This window comes from Ixodes scapularis, unplaced genomic scaffold (genome assembly GCF_016920785.2).
Source record: "Ixodes scapularis isolate PalLabHiFi unplaced genomic scaffold, ASM1692078v2 PGA_scaffold10__122_contigs__length_95168666, whole genome shotgun sequence".
Taxonomy (NCBI): Eukaryota; Metazoa; Arthropoda; class Arachnida; order Ixodida; family Ixodidae; genus Ixodes; species Ixodes scapularis.
Window position 1 is genome coordinate 11,354,311 of NW_024609836.1, and position 22,102 is coordinate 11,376,412.

At 46.9% G+C, this 22,102-nt stretch overlaps 1 protein-coding gene across 1 annotated transcript in view; it reads left to right on the forward strand.

Annotated features, from left to right (window-relative positions):
- Nucleotides 1-809: 809 nt before the first annotated feature.
- The window catches only part of LOC120836600 (homeobox protein Nkx-2.1-like), a 37,841-nt gene continuing 16,548 nt past the window's right edge, over nucleotides 810-22,102 (forward strand). Inside the window, exon 1 of the mRNA XM_042288740.1 lies at nucleotides 810-1,118. Within this exon, the coding sequence (XP_042144674.1) occupies nucleotides 950-1,118 (169 nt within the window). The 5' untranslated portion in view covers nucleotides 810-949. The remainder of the gene's footprint in view (nucleotides 1,119-22,102) is intronic.

Below are 22,102 nucleotides of genomic sequence, written 5' to 3' on the forward strand. Positions count from 1 at the left end.
GGGAACTGTGCTCAATCCACGTAGATTGTATGGCTCCGGTCCGTTTCCCGACGGCTTCCTCGCATCGCGCTCGCTAAACAGGACCGAAACCAGTAAAAGAAGCGTCCCGCCTCCTCGTTCGTGATGTCACGGGTGGACTCCGCCTCCGCCGTCGGCCCACTCGGTAACACGAAGCCCCTCTCCTCACCGAAGCGTTGCGCCCGACCCAAAACATCCACGAGGAACGGCACAGATCTTTTCATCTCAGCACCATTCCAGCCTCTAGCAGCGGTGACGTGATCTCTCCCCTCCTCTTGAAACTCCACCTCCAGAGTGCCGACCCCCCTACGGCTAAAGAAAAAAAATGGACTGTGCCCCGTAGTTCCGCCATAGTTGTCCATGAGCAGAACCGCCGAGAGAGTGAGTGAGTGAGCGAACGCGTGCAGAAGTTCGTGCATCCACGAGGACGACTACAGAAGTCGCCACCACTCGCTACCCTCCCCATCCCCCTTCTCCTGGCATGGAACAATAACGGGCACCCCCCTTCAAACCAATCGCGTGCTAACGCGAGTCCGCACGCGTCCGCGCACACATTCAAGATGGCCGTCGCATCTCGAGGGTGAGGAGGAAACAGAAGAAGAACAAGGCGAGAGAAAGAGAGAGAGCGATAGAAGGGCATGGGAGTTGCAGAGGCGACGCTGGGCGCCGACATGGTCTCCTCTTGTGCCAAGTCATGTCCGTGAGTCCCAGGAAGCCGCACCAGCAGGATCAAGAGCATCGACCGCAGCCTCATCAGCATCAACAGCGTCAGCAGCAAGAGCATAATCATCATCATCAACAACAACCGCAGAGCCAAGCGCACAGCACACCGTTCTCAGTGTCGGACATCCTAAGTCCCCTGGACGTTTCGGTGGCTCAGCAACAGCTTCAGCAACTCCAGCAGCAAGAGGACTTTGGTGCGACCCTAGTGATGAACAGCCACTACGGCATGCAGCTCGGTTCCCAGGGGTTCCCGGGCAGCCAGTACGGCGCGGGGCCCCCGGACCTTGCGGGACACTACGCCGATCCCGTAAGGCAGTCGGCTGCAGCGGCAGCCGCTGCAGGATGGTACGGAGCGGCGCCGGACCCACGTTTCGCAAGTGAGTACACTGCCTGCCTCCTTTTGGCTTTTTTTCTAATCTTACTCCAGTAGATCCGAGTAACCCCTGCGGGTCATATCACGCGATAGCGTAAATAGAGCGGCGCTGAACACGATACGGTTTTCAACGCCAAGGAACAACGCCTTTACTCCGGAGTGAGTTGAGTAGATTTTGAACTGAGGCCGGTTAGAAACTGCCATGTTAGTTTTTCATAAAGTCTGCATGTCACGCATAAAAGCCCAGACAATGCTTCGCGTCACCCTAAGTTTGCACACAGCGTACGCTATAGGATCTGGCGGGATCAATCAAGCGATGTTAAAAAACGCGAATAACTGGGCCAATGCAGGTTCGATTCAGCGATGATAGAACACGTACAGAAACATCACGAACACCATGTTGGTGCGCTTTTGCCGCTGCATGGTCGGTTTCACCAGCTCGTCGTGATGGGCTGCGTGCGGCGTTACTGTGATGCGAAATATAGGATTGTGTACATACGTGCCGTTTGGTCGATTCACCTCATGTGACTCCGGGTATATTACTATAACATGTTGCGCGTATCCTCACGTGCCTAAGGTTACTCAGGTAAAGGGGGGAAGGGGATAAGTGAGACCGCATATGGTTATTGACCACCAGGATTCATGTCACAGGCTTTGGAATCTTAAGAAACCCCAAGGTGCCCAGGGTTTGCCGAGCATATCAGGCTATTGCGTCGGGGAAAAAATAAGTCTACCACATCCCGAAATGCTCAAGAAACAATTATCCCTGAGCAACAAGAGATAAGAAGACACGCACCCTTCTCTGCCTAAGCTGTCAGCGAGTGTAAATAAGAGAAAACATAACATTCCATTAATCGCCTCCCTCTGCATTGTTGCCATCTTGCTCCGTCGGGCCGTGGAACGCCTTCTGAGTTTGCGCAGTCGCTCTCTTCAGCGGAATATCACACGTGTGCGTCCACAGCCCAATGACTCGGCATTTTTTTGATTGACCCCCCGGGGGGGGGGGGGGGGGGGGGGGGGACAAGCGCAAAAAAGGGTGTGTACATTCATATTAAAAATACCGCAAAAGAGACGGGACGAAAATACGAAGAAGCATACAGGACAAGTGCCATGAATGCTTCCAACTTTGCTATCGCCGAGCACGCGCTTAGTCTCGTCTCAAGAGAAACAGGGCGTACCCCAAATCAGCGGATACAGGCCGCCCACCGCCTGTTCCGAAAAGTCAGCAAAACAGCTACATCACCCGCCGCACAATCCGAACAAAGAAACACTGTATACTGTTTCTTTTTTATTTTATTTTTTTTTTCGGAAGAGTTACGAGTTACTCATAAGGGACAGAAGAACAGTCCGATCGCAGCCAAGGCTACGATCTCATGGGGTCCATCACCTTTGTGCGCTTTCAGCGACTGAACCAAACACACGCACAGTGAAGGCGCAGTGATCCTGCTTTTTTATTTGCGAATGAATAGTATAGCTAATAATAACAATCGGCCCCCCCCCCCTCTCCAAACAAAAAAAAAAAGAGAAAAAAAGACACGATAGCCATGACGATGCTTGACTATTTGTGTCGCATAGTAGCGTCGGCTGCTGTCGGCCTTTGAGTAAAACAGGCTATAGATGGGCCAATAATATAGGAAATACAAGTTAATTATTAGGCTTCAACACATGCCGGACAAGGTACACGGGAATGCATGTTTTTTTCTGAGATATGCGAGCGATCTAATACCAGCGTCGTGGGACGAGTGTCTTACGAGAGCCGGGGAAGACTTGATGCGATTGTACTCGCCCTGGTTCCTGGGGGTTCGACCTCCGCCCGCCCCTTCCGGTTTGGAAGCGAACTCGGGTATCGTGGACCGTCGTGCGGTCACGGTAACACTGCTGCCCGATTCACGTAAAAGGCGCGATAGTACGAATTTTACACTACTTTTATTAAATACGACCTATAACGAATCCGCGACGTTCGTATAACCTACGAAAATACATAGCCATGCAAAAGGTAGTCGCGGAACAGATTTAACAGAAAAAAGAGCCGATTATTTGCATCCTGTCATAATCGTATGCCACGCACCGGTGTCGTCAAAACCTCAAAATTTTTGAGCTCTACTCATCGATAGAGTTGGCCTATTTATGACGCTGAAGCGACTAGCTTGAGCCACTACCAGAAAAAAAGTTTGCCGAGTCATTAATTGTCAGGGGCCGAGTGCACTGCAGCAATGCTCGGGCCCAATTCACGAGTCTCATTGTGACCTTCGACACGAACGTGTATTCCCTGTGACTGTACACCAACGCTGCGAAACCAGTTACTACACCATCGAGCTTTGCGAAGGAGAGACCGACGTAAAAAGTTCGTTTTCATACTCGAAATTACACCGCGACGAAGAAATCATCAGGGTCAATGGCGTGGCTCGCCAGTGTGCCTGGTGGTGGATACTAGTGGATGCCCGACCCGCCCCAAGCGTCAAACACGCCGAAGCTCGCCGACAGACGCCGCAAAGCGGCCGACTCATCCTTGGCGTCACCGCATGCTATACGGAGAGCAAGTTCGTCTGTTTCTTTTGCAGGGGTTGTGGTGACGTCAGAAGGCCGAGCTCTGATTGGCCCTAATTGAAGGATAGTGGGTAGGCGTCAAAGCAGACTGCCTTGAGGTCTACCAACTATCCTTTCAAGGGGAGCCAATCAGAAATCTGCTTTGTTCTGACGTCACAACCACCCCTGCAAAAAAAAAAAGAAAAAAAAATGACCGCATCGTGGTGAATGATGCTGATTGGGGCGAAGCCCTGGTGGTGCTGATAATACTGATTTTATTGTTCATAGGTAGTGCTGATGGTGCTGATTTTTTTATTGCTCATAGGTAACGCTGAGTTCCGGGTTGCGTTACGACTTCATTATTACTGCTTTATGGGCGTTGAAATGCAGAGCCAGTGGTTCTTCTAGCGGATCAGCTTTGATCCGCTAGAAGCCGTGGGAACGCATCTCCACTGCTTAAGTCAACGGTCCATGTCAGAAAGAGAATGTGCGGTGTGGAACGTGGTTATTTGAGCATTTGACCGCAGCGCCCTCTCGTCTCTAAACGTTGAGCCAATGCATGCAAAGTTTAACGCGATTATATACGCATTTGACCACAGCGCCCTCTCCTGTATAGACGTTGAGCGGCTACATCCAACGTTTCATCCATGACAGAAACCCCAGCTCTTGAGTTACTACCACATCTCAGAGCCTCCTACTCGTCTCGCAGTCGTGGCCGAGTGGTTAAGGCGATGGACCAGAAATTTATTGGGGTCTCCCCGCACAGGTTCGAATCCTGTCGACTGCGGAAACATTTTTTTCTTTTTATGTGAGCACGGACGCCGGACGGACGGACGGACGGACGGACGGACGGACGGACAAGGCTAGACCCTAGGGAGCTTCGCCCCTAAAAAGCAGACGAACTTGCGCACCGCATAGCGTCGCGCTCGTAGCGAGACGCTGCAAGGCGCGCGGGCGCAAACTGTAGGTGGCGCTGCGTAGAACCACTGGGGATGATGTATGGGTGGCCAGAAGCGTAGGCCGTGTCTTTTCGTGAGCGTTGCCCCTACCTAGTGCGGAGCGCACGATCGTCTGCTTGTTGCACAGGAGTACGATGGTGTCAGAACGCCGATCTCTTATTGGCTGACTGACAAAAAATAGTGGATAGACCTCAAGGCATCTAGCTTTCAGGTCTACCCACTTTCCTTCCAGCCAAAGCCAATCAGAACTCGGCGTCATTCTGACGTCACAGCAACTCCTTCCCAAGAAGAAGACGACTCCGCATATCGTTGCACGGTCACTTTTAAAGACCCAAGGTTAGAAGTTGCATCTGCTCTCGCTAAACTGCTCATCTACAGTTTTGAAGCAGTAGCTGCGAACCCCAAAGACAGATCGAATTCTAGCGCTAGAAGCATATAAAATCCCCAAGTTCGTATTTCTTTTTTTAGACTACCTTATTCAGACAGCAGGTTATTCATAGAGGTTTCATTCTTTGTGCAGTATCTTTGACATTTGAGATTACACGGCTCGTGCTTGTCAATCGTTTTTTTTAATCTTTTATGTTCTTAGTATATGCGGCATAAAAGAAGTACGTGCGTGATGTATTAAGCTTTTATGTTAGATGAAAGGCTCGCACATGTGGAGATGAAGGGAGTTATAAACGGGCAGTTGAGAAAACATAGACCATGCAGGATATGCATGGGTTTTGCAGGGTTGACCGCAGCGGCGCAAAGAAGGAGTTGAAATTTTCTAAATGCAAATTAAATAAGGAAGCGCTTCTGGCAGGGCCCTCCACGGCGGTGGCATCTTTTCAATCTTCAACTTTTACCCAGTCGGTCGTTCGGGCTTTATTTGTGTGAGTGACGGCCCTTTAAGGCTCCTTCTGACCAATCGGGAGGTTGGTGAAATACGAGTGCGCGATCCGAACAATTTTCTATCTTTATTAAGTCATAGTGGGTAGCAAACGAATAATTGAGTACACTCGTTGTATGAATGGGAAGCCAGCCTGCAACGCCACTTTGTTTTTATTGTAAAAGAAGTTTAACTTGACTTGACTTGACTGGACTTTGACTTGACCTTAGTTGGTCCAGGGAGCTTTATCTTATGACACTTTAAATATAGGAACATATTCATAATGCGTCCGAATATTTAATCATGTTCATATAATAGAATGTGAGTATCTTCGTCACGCCACACTGTTTTAAAAACATTGAAAGAATAATATTCAGTCCACAAGCTTTCGTTTCCTCAAGAGGATTCAGTAAATTTGTTCCGTGCTCATAAATCATCCATCAAGCCTTTTCCGATTCTGCCGATCGCAGTGGATGGAAATTGAAGACGTTGACTTCTTAACGACACCAATGTTGACTGACTACCCCAGAATATCTAGTAAACCTTAAAAAAATAAAATCATCACGCAAAAAGTAAAAAAACAAATATATAAATGCTTCTAGCAAATATTTAAGACAGCAATTATCTACTAAAACTTCAAGAACCAACTAGAATTCGCAGTACTACGCGTTGCAAATAAGTCAGCTAATTGACCAGTATTTGAAGTGATGGCAGCGATGTTTATTCAACTATATGGAACCCTTGTAAATGCACAAGTCAGAGAGAAACAATTAACACGACGGAATTGACAAAGCATGTCCTGCTTCTTTTAAACTATATATCGATTAAGCGTTCTTCGACACAAAAAAATGGCAATACCCAGCGTTTTGTTTCTTAAGAACCTTTGTGGCTAAATATAATTCACACCGTAATCATGACCAACCAAGAATATAACGCATACTTTCGTACAAAATAACACTGGGCTCTTCGCTTTCATGTAATTGCCGGTTAGGTAGTTAAGTAAGATGCATCTCATATTGACGGACAAAATAATGAGATCATACTTTGATAAAAGTTGCACTTCGATGTATTGTCACGAATGACAAGTGATGAGGCAGCGAATGACTGAGTAATCTGAACGTTTCATGGGGGCGAACTTGTGCCCAAAAATAAAAGGAGAAAAAAGATAACAGCGGAGCGTCGCGGGCGTCGAAGTCGGCGAAAGAGCTGAGTCGAACGCTGGGGCGAAACTGAGTCCGACTTGCCACGCAGAGCCTCTTTTGTACATGCATGAGCTTCTGGAATAATCGGCGCAGAAAGTTCGACGCGCAGAACTTTCGCACCTCGAACAAGCCACCAGGATTCTCGAATTTTCCAGACCACTAAATAGCAGGGATAAACAAAAGACACGTCGCTCCCAGGAATCGAACCCTGGCTTTTCGCGTAGGAGGCCAGTGCGATAACTATTAGGCCACGCGCGCGCTGGATATGTGGCCAGCTGCGCGCTGCAGTATCCATGTCGGTGGTGCGTGTGATTAAAGGCGAACTGGTACACAGAGTATTGCAAAAATGAAGCTCGTCTTCCTCCTCAATTGTTCGCCCGCTTCAACCTACATTGTTTTATACTTGGGCACATTACAGTTATCAGGCGCTGATTTCACACTAGCCGAACAATCCACCAACTCGATTGCAGATGAAATAAAAACGTCCCAGGCAACGTGGCCATGAATGACGGTACCTGCATGTTTTTTTTTTGTTTTTTTTTGTTATCACACAAATAACTCTGATCGCAGACATAAAAAAATAAAAAGGCTTTTTGACAATTATTGTTGTTTGAGTAGTTCCATTTGTCTACGAACATGTTCCCTTGTACACGTTTGGACGGAGTAAAGAAAATTGCTCACAAACGCATATCTTGACTGTACGGAAAAAAACTTTTTGTACGATCGTTCGGGAAGGCTGACAGGTGTAACCAAATTTATATCAGGAAACTGAAACTCTGGGCTACGCGTATGATGTATCTGAAACAGAAATATAAATTTGACGACGAGCTACCACGATCACGCGAATATTTCAACTTATTCGAAAGGTAGCTCTCACTGTCTGCCAGATCTAGATTTGGGAGAGAAATCATTGAATCATTTGCCATGGGGACTGTAAACAACAACATTTCTGCACCTTCATTATCATTGACAATGACAAAGGTCGAATTCTAAGTAATCGGAGATGACTAGATTAGTGATACCTTGTCGTGACGCCAGTGCTTTTTAAACTTTTATACTTACAGTAAATTCTGTTTCCTTTATAACAATTTTCTCCTTTACCTTTTTGAGAACGTTGAGACCTTTGGGGGGCGGTTTTATAGTTGTGCCATTCTATGTTGTTGCTAAATGAAAGATGTCCTATTCCCGTCCTCGTCCTCGCTGTTTTATATACTTTGAAATTTTTTATCTATTAACCAACACGCTTGTTTTCAATTGTAATTGGAGAATGATATACAGTAGAGTTACTTCAACTAGCAACGAACATTTACCTGCTTCAGTGCGTACACCCGCCCTCCCGACATCTAAAACTGAAAAAGAAGATACACAAATAAAGCAACCGAAAAAGGAAGAAACATCCCGAAAATAACTGCGCTGTCTGTCTTTGTCTGAGTGTTTTTTATTTATTTTTTCTTTGATTGTTGTATTATCACCAACCCGGTGTTTGTTCTTTGAAACAATCATAAATTAACTCCGAGTTCATCAAGGGCGAGAGAAGGCGAGAGCATGTGCACACACTTCTCGGCTTGTAAGTTTCAGAAGGTGTGACCCTACCTTGTGCTCATAAACAGGCGAGTGTTTGCGTACAGCAGCAGTGAGCACTGCGCATGGACAGAAAGCGACTTCTGCGTACCTCGTTACTTGTATCAACAGTTACATTTTTCGATGACGAAGTAATTACCTGTAGTACGTTACTTTTCAGGAGAACAAACAAGTAACTTATTTTCGTTACTTTCGGATAAAGTCACAAAAAACGGTAATTAGCCACGTCTGGAGAAGAATATCTACAGCACAAGTGCCCAACCCAGTTCTTGCCCCAGCTCGCTGCTGTAATTTGGACGGCGAGAAAACGCTAGATATGGACCACAAAATGGTGCGCGCAAACTACGTCCGTATAGGAAGTATTCACTGGCGGCCAGAGCTGTGTGCGCGACTGCTGAGCGCGTGCTGATGGCCAGCTTCCACAGTTCTTTTGCAACGTGCATTCCGCACCCGCAAGATTGCCGGTCTTAGCAGCCTATTAATGTGAGCTCGTTCTGAGCACGCGCTCTTGACAGCACCCACAAATATGGCGCCCAGTGAATACTCCTTATACCAACAGCTATCCCTAAATGAACGCCTTAAAAAGTAAGGAATTATTAACGACGATGCATATTTGAAGCGGAAAACCGTGTGCAAACACGAATCACCGCAACATCCATTGTTCGAATGCCGCGTGCCAAGTGTTCTCCTCGAACTCATTGACATGTGGCATTCGAAGCACGATCCTTGCGGTGACTCGCGTCAGAATCTCTAAGCAGACTGTCTTTTGTATGATGTGTAAGCGGTGAGACCCCGGCTTTAGAGTAACGCGAAAATAGCGCGTCCCTTTCAAGCTGACGTACAGCTTTGTTTTTTAATCGCATTAACGGGTAATGCTCTACTTTCTTGGTTGACCAACGATATTAAGTTACTCTATTTCAGTAACGTGTAAATAACTGGGCAGAAACAGGCTATATACATGGCTTACACTGACGTCACATGGCGTATTTCGGGCACCATGAAAGAAAGCGAGGGGGAAGCTGCTTTTGTTGGAATTTTGAGTGACGGCAGAATCTTCTATACCCCGTTTCACCTTATGAAGTACCGCAGGAAAGGCTACAAGTGCGAGCTCCTTGCTCTATAGGGCACATCTCGGCGGCACAAGCTCTCGTGCGTTAAGAGCAGCTCCCAACGCTATGAGCTCGCGGTTCTAGCCTTCTCTGCGGTACAACATAAGGTGAAACGGAGTATATAATCTTCTGGGGGGAGAATAGCGACAATTACGCAAATCTAGGAGACATAAAAGAGGGTCCTGTTAAAAAGGGAGCTCCTTCTTCCCATATTATCTGGAGGCCATCGGAGTGCTCTTAGGATGAGGTCACGTGCAAGCGATGTATATGAGAGACGAATTACCTCCTCGCATGCGGTGTATCACAGGCTGCGCACAAATAGTTGCAGAAGATTGCGGAAGTTAGAGAAATGTATGCTACAGGCCAGCACCTGTGCTAAAAAAATCAATGACAGACATACCGACAGCGGAAAATAAAGTCACGTGTTCACGCTATTGTAACAAGGGACTCCAAAGATGAATATGTCAAAGACCGACTGGAGCCCAAGATTTCCCATGGTTCGAGTATGAACACTTCAACTTCTAGTCTTTTATTTCGCGAATGCTCAGCGCCTCCCACCGTTTTTTCGATGCAATACGGTAATTCTATCTACAGACCATGAATGCAAGGAGCAGTTCCTATTTGTCTCTTGCGATTACAAACGTCTTGCGATTTCAAATCTATAAAATAATAATAATAATAAAAAAAAAAAAAACAGAGCTGGTGTCGTGTAAAGTAGTCGTGCGCTGTCCTTTTTTTAATGTAGAATGTTCAGAAGTATGAAGTTTATTGTCAGGATGCGTATACGAGCCTGCCGTGTAGCGTGATGGTGCCACAAGAAGCGCAGGCGATATCATTCAGCTCCATCGCGGATAGTTTTGAACATTACTGAAGAGCGCAAACAATTTTCCTGCGATTTAAGACAACTCTCATGATAACTTGCAGCAATGACTTCCTGAAAAGAAAGACGTCTAAAATGTCTTTACTCCTGGGCGTAGCTTAAGTTATATAGCGAATGTATGATTGACGGAGGAACGAAAGGTTGATTCCCGGGTACCAGCCGCGGCTCTTGGACTCTTCGCGCTTGGTTTAAACTACAGCTCTGAACTTTTCAGGACAGGTCACGATAAGTCTGGGGCAGTGGTTCTCAACCATCGATGTTTCGCGGACCCCTTGTGGATCGGCGGAGATGATGGAGGACCCCGTTCGTGGTGAAGGAAGGGTAAAGGTATAGGTTAAATATCATAATGACTTAATAAATGAATATGACTGAGGGCTACTGTGAAGTAGACGTCTCTTATTCACATACACACAAGAAAACTCGAACGAAAGCTGAATTAGTTCTTCTCGATCTGAAAAAAAAGACAGCTTTTATTGCCGGGCTCTACTGATGAGGCAAGGCTTCGCGGACCCCTAAAATTCCTTCGCGGACCCCAAAGGGTCCGCTGACCCCCATTTGAGAACCACTGGTCTAGGGAACGAAAACGTTTTTGCAGTGTAGATATGCTGAACTAATTTTTTTTTATTAGCTTAACAAATTAAAGTACTAGACATAATACATGGTTCGCAGATACTGCGCATGCAGCAAGGTGACTCCGCTGTCACCTTACGCTAGGTAAAGTCATTTCCAATGGAAAGCGACAGGTGGACCTACCCGAACAGACGCAGGTAAATACGTTTGACAAACACAAACCAACTGAGCAGAGATGTCTGTATTCATATCTCAAAAGCCGCAAACGGTTGGCTTTGACTGAGATGCAGAGTGCGACAAGAATTATAACATAATTAAATAGTATGCACTATTAGTCCAAACAAGTCTCTTTTTTTAATTATAATGCGCACATTATTATCAAACTGGTAAAGACTACACGTAGGTTTTCAAAAGGTGTCAGTAAAACAAATGCAACGTATTCCACGGTTAACGTAAGCAGATGCAGAATATGCAAAAGTGGTTTTGATATGAATTGGTTGTATATTTACGAGCTTTTATGAGCTCGTACTTACCACCCAACTACTGCGAAGCTGTTTTTGTGAGACTTTTCTGAAGCATAGTGCTCATATCATAGAAAAAAGTCTCTTGTTAAACACATTCAGTGTTAAGAAAGTCAGCATTTTCGGCAACTACACCACGGGGCCTGTAAGTCGACTTCCGGCTTGTATGTTTAGCGTTCCATTCATCCCATGCATCCAAAGTGATCCCAAACTGGCAAACAGATGATATCACAAACGCCGAAATGTGTCACGTAGCCCGATGTCGCGACGCTGGCGTTTAAGCGTATAAGTTATAATGAAGAAAAGATTATAAGGGTATGTGATCATCGTTGTCGTCCAGGCGTCCCGTCTTCCCAAGTTCCCGTGGACTGCTGGAGACGACCTGCAGCAAAACAGGCGTTTGTCGCATTTACCGACGCTGGTGTGATACCGTCGGGGCTTGCGACCTGCGACAATATGCCACTCGTATGGCGTCATGAGGCGAAAATCGAGGCACCACTTTTTGGAAGTGTTGAACACACCAGTCGCAGACGCGATCCCGGCACTGCGCTGGGATCTAGTTTGACGGTGAATGCCACCAGATTCTCCGAACCCAGACGGACGGACGGCAGTTCTGAAATCCCGCCGTCTTAACAGCTCCAACTCCTCTCTCGGCTCGAAGCTTCATTCAAATCCCCGAATTACAACCCGGGATACAGACAGGCGCCACCCTCAGCAGCTGCTAGACCTCGTTCTCGAAGCACAGCGAACTTACGGCGCTTAACCCTGCTTCGATTAGCGTTATGCCCCGGGGCACGAGGGGACGCAGCGTCAACGGTCGCCGGCAGAGGGCGCAACCGCCCGTCGAATCCACACTTTACTCGACAATGGATTAGGAGCCTCGGTCCATTAACTCCGCCCCGTCCTTCCGTCTGCACCGTCCTCACACCTCGGATTACGAAACCCTCTTTGTTTATTCTGCGACGAATGTGCGAGTAATGGACCCCTTTCTTGCCAAGTCGATTTCTTGGATGCTGTTCGATGCAAAGACACATGCGTCTCAATAAACCGACAGTTACCGAATATTTTTTGGAGCATCGCGGTTCGACCAACCCTTCACGGTTTGTTTGATAACCACTAGCAAACTGATCTCACCAGCCAGCTTGGCTCTGGCTCTTTTTTGCAATCTCCTCACATTATAGGTTCCTCGGAAGCATATATGACAACCGTTTGAGCTGCGCCCTCGCAACAAAACCGGGCTCATATCATGCAAACACCTTTTATCAAAAAGCATAGCATGCAGTCTTTACCGTTCAGTAACTATGTAGTTCACCGGGCTGACATGTTTTCTTTAGCGGCTTTAATGGTGAATATAGTTCAAGCTAAGGGGAAGTGCATAAATTGACACAAAAACAGGAGCATGAGCATACCTCAATAATTGCTTTAGCCACGAACTACACCCTCCCTACATACCACCCTTTGTGAGCAAATGTATCTGCATCTGGTAATCCCAAAATACATTTTCGCCATTTTTGGAGAAGTATCTTAGGGATATCCCGTTGCATAAAAGACAAATGTATCGCTGTACCTGTATTTTGGGCCTCAAAATCGATGTACCTCAGTATTTCTATTTCCGAATACTTTACGGAGTATCTCTGCCCAGCCCCGTCGGATGTGCAAAAAGGCGGTTCCCTAAAGGTGCGTTCATACACCGACGTTGAGCGCAGCGAAGGTAAAGTAGCGCAGAGCGTGGGCCTTTCATCGGCGGGCGAGCAGGAACTCGATATCTGCGACCAATCAGTACCTACGTGCGTGGCGCTACGCTGCGCCCGTCGACGTTACGTTCAAACTCCCTAATGACGACGAGCACGGAGACTGTGCACTTTTCGCACTGTTTAATTTGCTTCGTCGTATCGCAACGTCGGCTCCGCTCGGACTTGGTGTGGAGCGGATTTATGGTGCGATATCCGCGCCATCGCATTAGAAAACCATGTAGCCCCTTTATACAGAATGTTAATATTCTACAGAAAAATGAATCCACTTTTCTATTCAGTGTCTCTAGCTATTTTTGGTACTTTTGTCGATGTACTTTCTATGGAACTTACTGTATAATGATTGGATAGAAATTGTATAGCAAACAAATAGAGATTCAGGCAACGTTTCTATCCCCTTTCTAATAATAGTCCAGTCTTTCGTGAAAAAAATATAAAATAAACCTTTAATATCAATTTTAGATTTGTCGCAACGCATCCATGTAAACATGCACTCGCCACTTGCCTCGTGCACGTACGCAGACACCACGAAAATATACTCACCACGAAGCACTCGTAACGCGAGTAATTCAGTAGCGCTCAGTGCTCCAGCGCCATGTGCACCCTACATAAAAGGCAATTATACAAACGAGGTCCACCCCGGAAGATAAGCATATTACGAGTGTGTGGCTTTCTTCTCGCCAATATTTTGTACCAAGTGTGGTTTCTAAGGGTTGGTGAACCCTATTTCCGACTACTCGCCTCGAGATGGGATCGGCGCGGCTCATGTCCAAAAAAGCAGAACTACGTCTTGTTTTAGACTTACTTGGAGCAAAACCGAATGCTACCAACGGGAGGTTCGTAACATACGTTCTTAATTCCAGCTCTCGCGAACTGCAACTAACAGCTCGTGCTGTGTACCCTTGCCCGTGTTCTGTACCGGTAGTGTGCAGTCTTTGTATCCACCCTCATTGTGGACACATAGAATCACCGCGTGGCTCATAGAGAACCACGGATAAACAAGAGAACGCTTCCTCTAAATTCAGTCTGGGTCTCGAGGCGAATAAAGCGTCGCAATAAGCGACAATTATTTGACACATTCGAAGAAAGTAGTCTCCGCCAGGAGGTTCCGACTTGATGGGATGTCGCTCTTCTGCATTGCATCTTATTATTCTATCAATTCTAGTCTATAGAAATTCTTAGAGAAATATAGTTGAAGAAAATCTATTGAGACATGGCGACAGACATTCTATAGAATTTCTTTTGTCTATACTTTATAGAATTCGGCTGAAAAAATGTTTATACAATAGATCAGGGGTGGCCAAGCTGCGGCTCGCGAGCCGCATGCGGCTCTTCGCTTGTTAAAGTGCGGCTGGCGGCTCCCCTCCCTACCCCCCCGTTAACGCTCCCCCGCCTCCTTCCCGGTCACACGAGCACTTCACCAAAAAGAGAAATGCAACCCGTTTTAAATCAAAAGACAGGATGCGGTTTGGTAGTCTTGTTCTACTGCTACCTTACGTACAGTTAGACTGTTTTTTGAATCGGATAGATTGAAAGTGGTTCGAGTTTTGTGTATTGCTCTAAACAAAAGTTTGCCCCCCCCCCCCCTTCCCCCCTCTTTGCGGCTCTTGGGGGTTTCATGATTTTGTTTCCGGCTCTAAGCTAGCCGCGTCAGCCTGGCCAACCCTGCAATAGAGTGTCGACGCGATGTGACTGGATAGGAAGTTAGTACGTCGTTGAAATATAGATCGAATTTTTATAGGCTGCATAAAATATTTTTTGTAAGGTATTGATGAAGACGCGCAGAAATTTCTTGATATTGTAAGTCACGGCAACAGGTTGGGCCATTCATAACATCAAAAAATGCGTAAATGACTCTTCTACTTACGTTCAAACATGAAAATTATGATACGGTTTGTATCGTGCTCATTCCATCGCCAGTAGGCACATGCATAAAACTTTAAACACGTTTTTTTCTTTTTTATTGTACGCTGCGTATGTATGATAGATCCTGAGGGCGCGTGCTAAATACGGGCTCAAATTGGTGAAACGGGCTGTCGCTCACTGCGTGAAAATGGACCGTAGAGCATAGATTAGATTTAATGAATAGGATGAAATATTTTGTTGAATTGTTTTTTTTTTTTTTTCTCTCTAATAAATGCGCTTCGTTCCCCTCATTTACACGTAGCCACAGAGCGGTTCGTATTAACTTCGTGTTTTTTGTTTAGTGATTTATTTTTATTTTTATCGAATAATCCCTCGATGAAATGTGCGTAGAAGCCGTAACAAGATACTAATAAGAAGCTAGGGACTTGCCAAGCCTGACAGTTCTTAAGCCGTCAGTGACTAGAGCAGCACAGAGCTCTTGCGTACAATCTGCGAAGAGTTCCTTGTGATAACCCTTGCCAAGCTTAAGACTTCAAACATATGAAGTGTCTTTAGCTACTGATACCTTTTTTTGTGAACGACCTCTTGGCGAACCGGTGATGCAGTCGTCTTTTTCTTAAATCACCTGCTAGGTCGTTCTGATATGTCGGATACCCCCCGATAACGATCCCTGATAACGATACGATGCATTAGGAGAGATGATGGCGGAGTATCTGGTATCGTTATCGGAGTCATCGAAACGATCTACTAAAACTCTATTGGCACGCGAGATTTTACCGTTACGTTAGGTGCGGTGAAGAGCGAAACTAAACCCCGTTTTTTTTCTGAACTCAAAGCACGGCAATGACTACAATCTCGATCTTCAAACACTGAAGGACGATGGTTATGTGCGCTAATTCTTGCAGGTGAAACACCTTCCAAGGCTTAGCATGTGCTCTCATACACTCTGTTCAGTATACTAAGCTCGCAGGGCAGTGCGAGCTACGCTCTTGTTAACTAGTAATCATCGGGCTTGCACCACGGATCAAGCTCTTTGCGCATGCCTCCGCACAACAATCAGGGTCAGGTGGTTAAAAACAACGAACTCATTAGTCAGGTGAGTATATATCTTGTACTAGCCTGCCACCTAACGGCGAACGGAGTAAAGTGTTCCCGTTGTTTCATCTTAGTAGTGCAGACGCTCTAACTTCACGTCTTATGCGAGCACGACAGAAGCCCAGCTTGGCGCATAAATAAACGAGATAAAAGATATAATATGCTCACACTACTGACTGCAAGTCAAGGCGAATTGATGGTGCAAGGAGTCAAAGAAAAGAGCGAAACCATGTTTTTAGCTGGTCATACATAGCTATCAACTGACTCAACGCGCAGCCGTTGTTCAACGCTCACGAAGATCATAATTTTATTGGATGCATGCCATTTCAACGATATTTTATATCAAATCAAAAACAACCCGCAAAAAAAACTTCCGAGGACACCTAATCACTTAATTCAGAAAGAATAAACAGAAAGGACGGACAAGGACGTCCTTGTCCGTCCTTTCTGTTTATTCTTTCTGTATTAAGTCATCAAAACCAACGCGCTCACGTTTAACTACACCTAATCACTTTTTGAGTGGTGAATGCGAAAGCATGAATATCGTTCTTCCACTCTCTTAGTTCGCCTGCGGTGTACTGGCCTGAAGGGCCACGTTTCGCTACTGCCAATGTTGCGTCCGCCGACGAGCAGGGCCGATTTGCTATTAGCAGCGTCTCAGCTGAGACAGGGGGAAAGAAAGCAATGCAAAAGCCAGCGCGTGAGCCGAGAGGGGCTCTTGCCGCGTCTCAAAACGCTCGCGCGCCCCCAGCCTTTGTAGTACTTTTTTCGCCGAGTTTCAGCTGAGGCGCTGTCCTAGCAAGCCGGACCAGAACCAACCAAAAGCACCCCCCCCCCCTCCCTCCGGCAACGCCTGACGCGAGAGCGGCGGCCGAGCGCGCACTCTCGTGAGGCGGCCGCTTATGGCTGTCAAGGAGCCGTTTTACACAGCCAATGGGAGAATGGGCACTTCTTTCGCGTTCTTTCGTGGTTACAGACGTTGCCGACTCCGCTCCAGGAGATAGTTATTGCTTTCGCATTAATATAGCCTTGCAAGTACTGTCACTTTGGTCTCTGGAGGGCTTTAATTCACACACCAAGATTGTTTTCAAAATGTCCAGCACAACTTACCTTTGCGACGTTCACAAAATTGTAAATCTGAAGGACCATGGTTTTGCTGCGGAGACGCTCCAGAAGCAGCAAGAAAAGAACTCGGTTTTCTCCCGGAGGCACATGAAATCTTTCGAACAGTAACAGGTTCATTGGCATTTCAATTGGCTTCAGGCAGGAGCCCTTTATAGAATCAGCGAACTATCGAGTGCATGCTCAGGTGCGCGAGCAGAGTCGTGAACGTGGCCTCATTTGTCGATTGTATAAAAGCCTTCACTCTTAACGCCTTCAAACTTTCCGTGAGAGAGGCGTATTATACTGGCAGAGGCGAACGTCTCGCTGTAAACCCTATAAAAAAAGTGAGTACCATTTTCAGCGGTATACAAATGAAGAGCTGCCAAAAAAAAGATTAACACACTGGAGCAGGGGTAGCAGATTGCACGCTGTCCTCAGGATTTGGAAACATCCAAACTTTTTTTCCACCTAGTGGCTGGCGGGACACGTCGTCAGCACAACCCCCCACATGCATGCTCACAGCATGACATGAAAAGAAAACAGAGAGGAAGGTGCGAAGAACCGAGTAATTGCAATACCTCGTAGAAGACAAGGATTGCGCATGACCTCTTCACTAGTAAATCCCCGACCCGCCCCCAGCGGCATACACAGTGAAGCTGGGCGAGAGCACGCCGGATAGCAGCAGACGCGTGTGTCTAGGGCTCAACACGTGCTGGCGTCAAGCTCGTTGTGAGATGCTGCAAGAAGCACTAGCGGCGACGTTGACACGATCTATAGGCGGCGCTGCGTGAACCCACTACTGATCATGTTGAGGGGGGAGATGGCGCGGGCCTTGTCTTTTGGGTGTTATTAGCAGATATCGCTGACTCTAGAGCTCCATCCCGGTGTGATGGTATCGATCAAACAGGACTCATGATTCCGGGGCAGTGATTCTGAGTGAATTTGGGCCCTGTCGTCGTACTTTTCAATCGGCAGGACGGGAACAAAAATAGTTCAAATATAAGAGCTTAAAACAGATGGCTGATATTCTCCATTGCCTAATATTTTGAAAAAGCTTACACGAAACGCAAGATTTTTTTTTTATCACCTGATGGCCGGTGTTTGCCCCCGGCAAATGAATCTAACTGCCATATTTTCCACAAACGAACCAACTAACAGGTACCAGAAATGACTGGGAGAGCAATCATATTCACATGTCACGATGCTTATACAGCACAGGCAGTGTCAGAATAATCGGTATAAACAAACTACACGACAGAACAATTTACAACAAGTTGCACACAGAAAATTAATACATGACAACCCAATTCAACGTGTCCATTGCAGTCGGAATTCACAGAAATATTTGCGTGGGTCAAAATCTCCAGGCACATCAGTCCCAGATATGAACTCACGTAGTCGATGGAACAGAGGAACGACGAAGTAAGTAGAGGCCAGAAGTGGAGATAACATAAATAGAGTATATCCAGGGACAAGCAGAGCCACCCCGTATCCACTGAACGTCGGCGACATCACAGCACGCTAGAAGATCAAATCACCAGAAAACCCTCGCAGCAGTATCCAGATAATGAGACCTGAGGAACCGTCGACCGCTCAGCACGGGAACCAGAGTGCGACTGGTGTCCCGGGCGTCGCACTGCGGAACGGGCCCCTCTCCTTGAGGTACGTCCCGGCTGCACTCCACGCCAAGGACCTGCAGAAGGACTCCAGGAAGAGGGCGCACCGTCGGGGCTTCGAGGGTCTCTCAGGACGACGTCCTCGGTCCCGAGCACGGGCGCCGCAGCGCACTCCCAAGCGCACCTTGGAGAGCGACGCTCGCGCAAGAGGTCCACGAGAGGTACTCTTTCGGACGGCCCAAGGTAGAAGAGGGGAGAGAAGGAGGAGAGGACCACGAGGGCGGAGGGAAAAGGCTCTAGAAGGTCCTTGTGCACGGCGCAGGAGGACCACTCCAGCCGCAGGATATTGAGGGGGGTTCCAGAGAAGGAACGGGGAGCACAGGGACCCGAAGTGTTTGGGACTTGGGCACGTCATTGATGACGGCGGCGGCGACGAGGGTGGCGACGACGGCGTCGCCACTACGCTGAGTGCACGTCCTCCCACCGGGACCAAATGTGAACCGGGCGGCTGTGTCACTCGGGAAGACGAGTGCCCGGTACTCGTGGAATCAGGCGCCGTCATCCAAGATGGCTTTCTTTTGAAGACTCGGAAATTCTTGAGACTGATTTTTTTTTTAGACACAGGGGTTCGTTCTTTCTGCTATACTTTCTGTTTGTTTGGTTATAATAAGGCTTTTTTTTTTCTTGTTCAAAGGATTATCGTTCTTCGGTCTGTGATGATAAGCACCTACCTCCAAAGATTTGTGCCGGTCGTTATGCGATGGCTTTCCCCGACACGAGCACATATTCATCGAGGCGTTTAGAACTTTTTTCGAGGATTATCGGCAGAAAGTTGTGTTGAAATCAACTGCACTATGAACATGTAAATCTTTAGGATAATCAATAACAATATTATATTATCGCACCGCACTTTTTAGATATAAATATTTTTATATTCTTCCGAAAAACTGATTATCAACGGACAACCAAATTGAAAAACAGATACCGTATTTTCCGATGTTTAGTCCTTGGACTACACTAGTTTAAAAGGTGAAATTTTACCCGATGCGGACCATCTACAGCTGTAGACTATAGAAGTATTTGTTTTTTCTACATCGTTCACTATGACAAGGCTTCAGAATATTTTTCTATAAATGACGGAGTAAATGTTGATTTTCCTATGATTCAAGCTTCTCCGTGAGATAATACTGCGGACATTTGCAAACTGTGCTGTGTATGACAAGCACTAGGTTCGGACCATGCACGGCTCACGTACTACACAATGGGTGCGGACTATCTGCGGAAAATCCTTTATTTTTGACCCCACATTTTCCCCGGCAGACCATACACTGGGTACGGTATATGTTTTATTTTCTCTTTAAACTATCACGATTACATGTATATATATATATATATATATATATATATATATCAAAGACCGCTGTAAAGAAAATCATATTCATAACATCCTTCATTCTTCGCTTTGACTTTGGCTTGCTAGTCTCGTAAAGGTTTTATTTCGAGTGAAATGGTGGCAGTGGTTACATACACTTCGGTGGATCAATACGAAGATGGAAGTAAAGCCTTTTTTATTTGTCTACATAATAGCTGACACATTGTTTTTTTGCGAGATTTAGGAGCAAATCATCCCAGCTATATTAATAAACATTCGTATATTATAATTGAAATAATTTCAAGTTTACTTTTAACCTGGTAATCGTACCACATGAAATATGATTAATATGTTTTACTCTGTTTTACCCGACAAGCCTGTTCAGTATTGAGGAGTCCATGTACAAGCTGATGCTGAGGGACGGTACTACTGGGATCTTACTGGCAAGGGGTCTACACGGAGGGTGCCAAGCAAGCCGACACTAACGCTCATATACTCATGTAAACTTGACAACATGAAAAAATTTCGTGATTCTGAACCTTTGATACAGACAATGCGATATAGTGCTTGCAGACAGAGCTCCCTAGGCAGTGAAGGTATGTCCAAGCAGGATACTTCAGACAGATTGAAGCCACACTTCTCCGCCATATGACGGGAACGTTGAAGCCCACCAGGAAAACATCCCGGATTTCCTCCTCTCCTCCTCTGCTTTTCTATGACGTCACTGCTCGTCAGACTTGACGTCACACGCGGCCTGCCAATGGTGTGCCTCTCCCTCGTGTCATTCCCTCTCCCGTTTTCGGGACTTGAACGCCAGTGGAGGCCTTGACTGGTTGACTGACAGAGAACATAGTGTGTGACTCCCTCTTCGGACCCACGTGATGAGTATGATCTAGGCCTTCGTGAAGGAGACAAGCGGACGTTGGCGGAGGGAGGCTTTCCCCCGGCAAACAAAAAAAAATATTGACGGAAGCAAACCGCCGCACGCTATATGGCGAAGCTGTGTGGCTTCACGCGTTTTGAATTCTCTTGTTTGGACAGTCTTGTAACCGCTGTATTTAGGAACATTCAAAGACAAGGTACGGGGTGGGTGAACCTACCTTATTGGTGAAAGTTTGGGAGTTTGAATTTTACATGATCATACTAAGCAACAGTCCCTGCATTCAAAGCGGCGAACACCTATTACTATTGAGACACCCATGACGAGAACACTTGCTTGCGTTCTTTGTAAGTTCTCTCACCGGCAAGCGAGCTAAGAATGAGCTAATGCATGGATTTTTACTCCAGGGTTCGCGAAGCACGAGCATTCTTCGAAGCCCCAAATTTCCTCAGCCACAAATGCACCTAATGACCGATTCATGCGACGGACCGAATCGCGATTTCCGTTCGTGGACCATGTAACACGTGAACGTCACGTCACCGATTTCTGCGATCCACGCCTCGTCCGCGGACGAGCGGACTAAAATGGCCGAGAGTCTTTTCACTCGAGGATTCTCAGCGCATCATTGACTTGAAAAGCGTTGACATACGATCCTATTTCTGCGTTTTTTAATGCGGAAGCATTAACTGTCCCAAGGAGCGAGCCCACGTCATCAGCTTTTGAAGCCGCGCCAAACGGCACTTAAACTCCCCTGTTCCAATGATGCGAAGCCTGTCGTCGGTAGCGGCGATCTGATGGATAGGCTCCCATTCGCTGGCAGGCGTCATAGTTTCAAGGAACGAGGCTCCCATTGGCTCTCGCGCGGCGTAGTTCCAAGGGACGCCTCCAGAGAAGCCCTCTCCATGGCGGCGCAGCACAGCGTCCAGGCCGCCGGTAAGAGGTGCGGGCCTGGCCGCAAAGCCCACAGGGGCAAACTCCGGAGAGGCTGCACGGCCGAACCCAGCGCGGGGCGGCCACTTCAAGAGAGCGTGCGCTCGGCCGTCGGCCGCTACCTCGGCCGTAGCGAAACCTGGCCGTCCACGCCA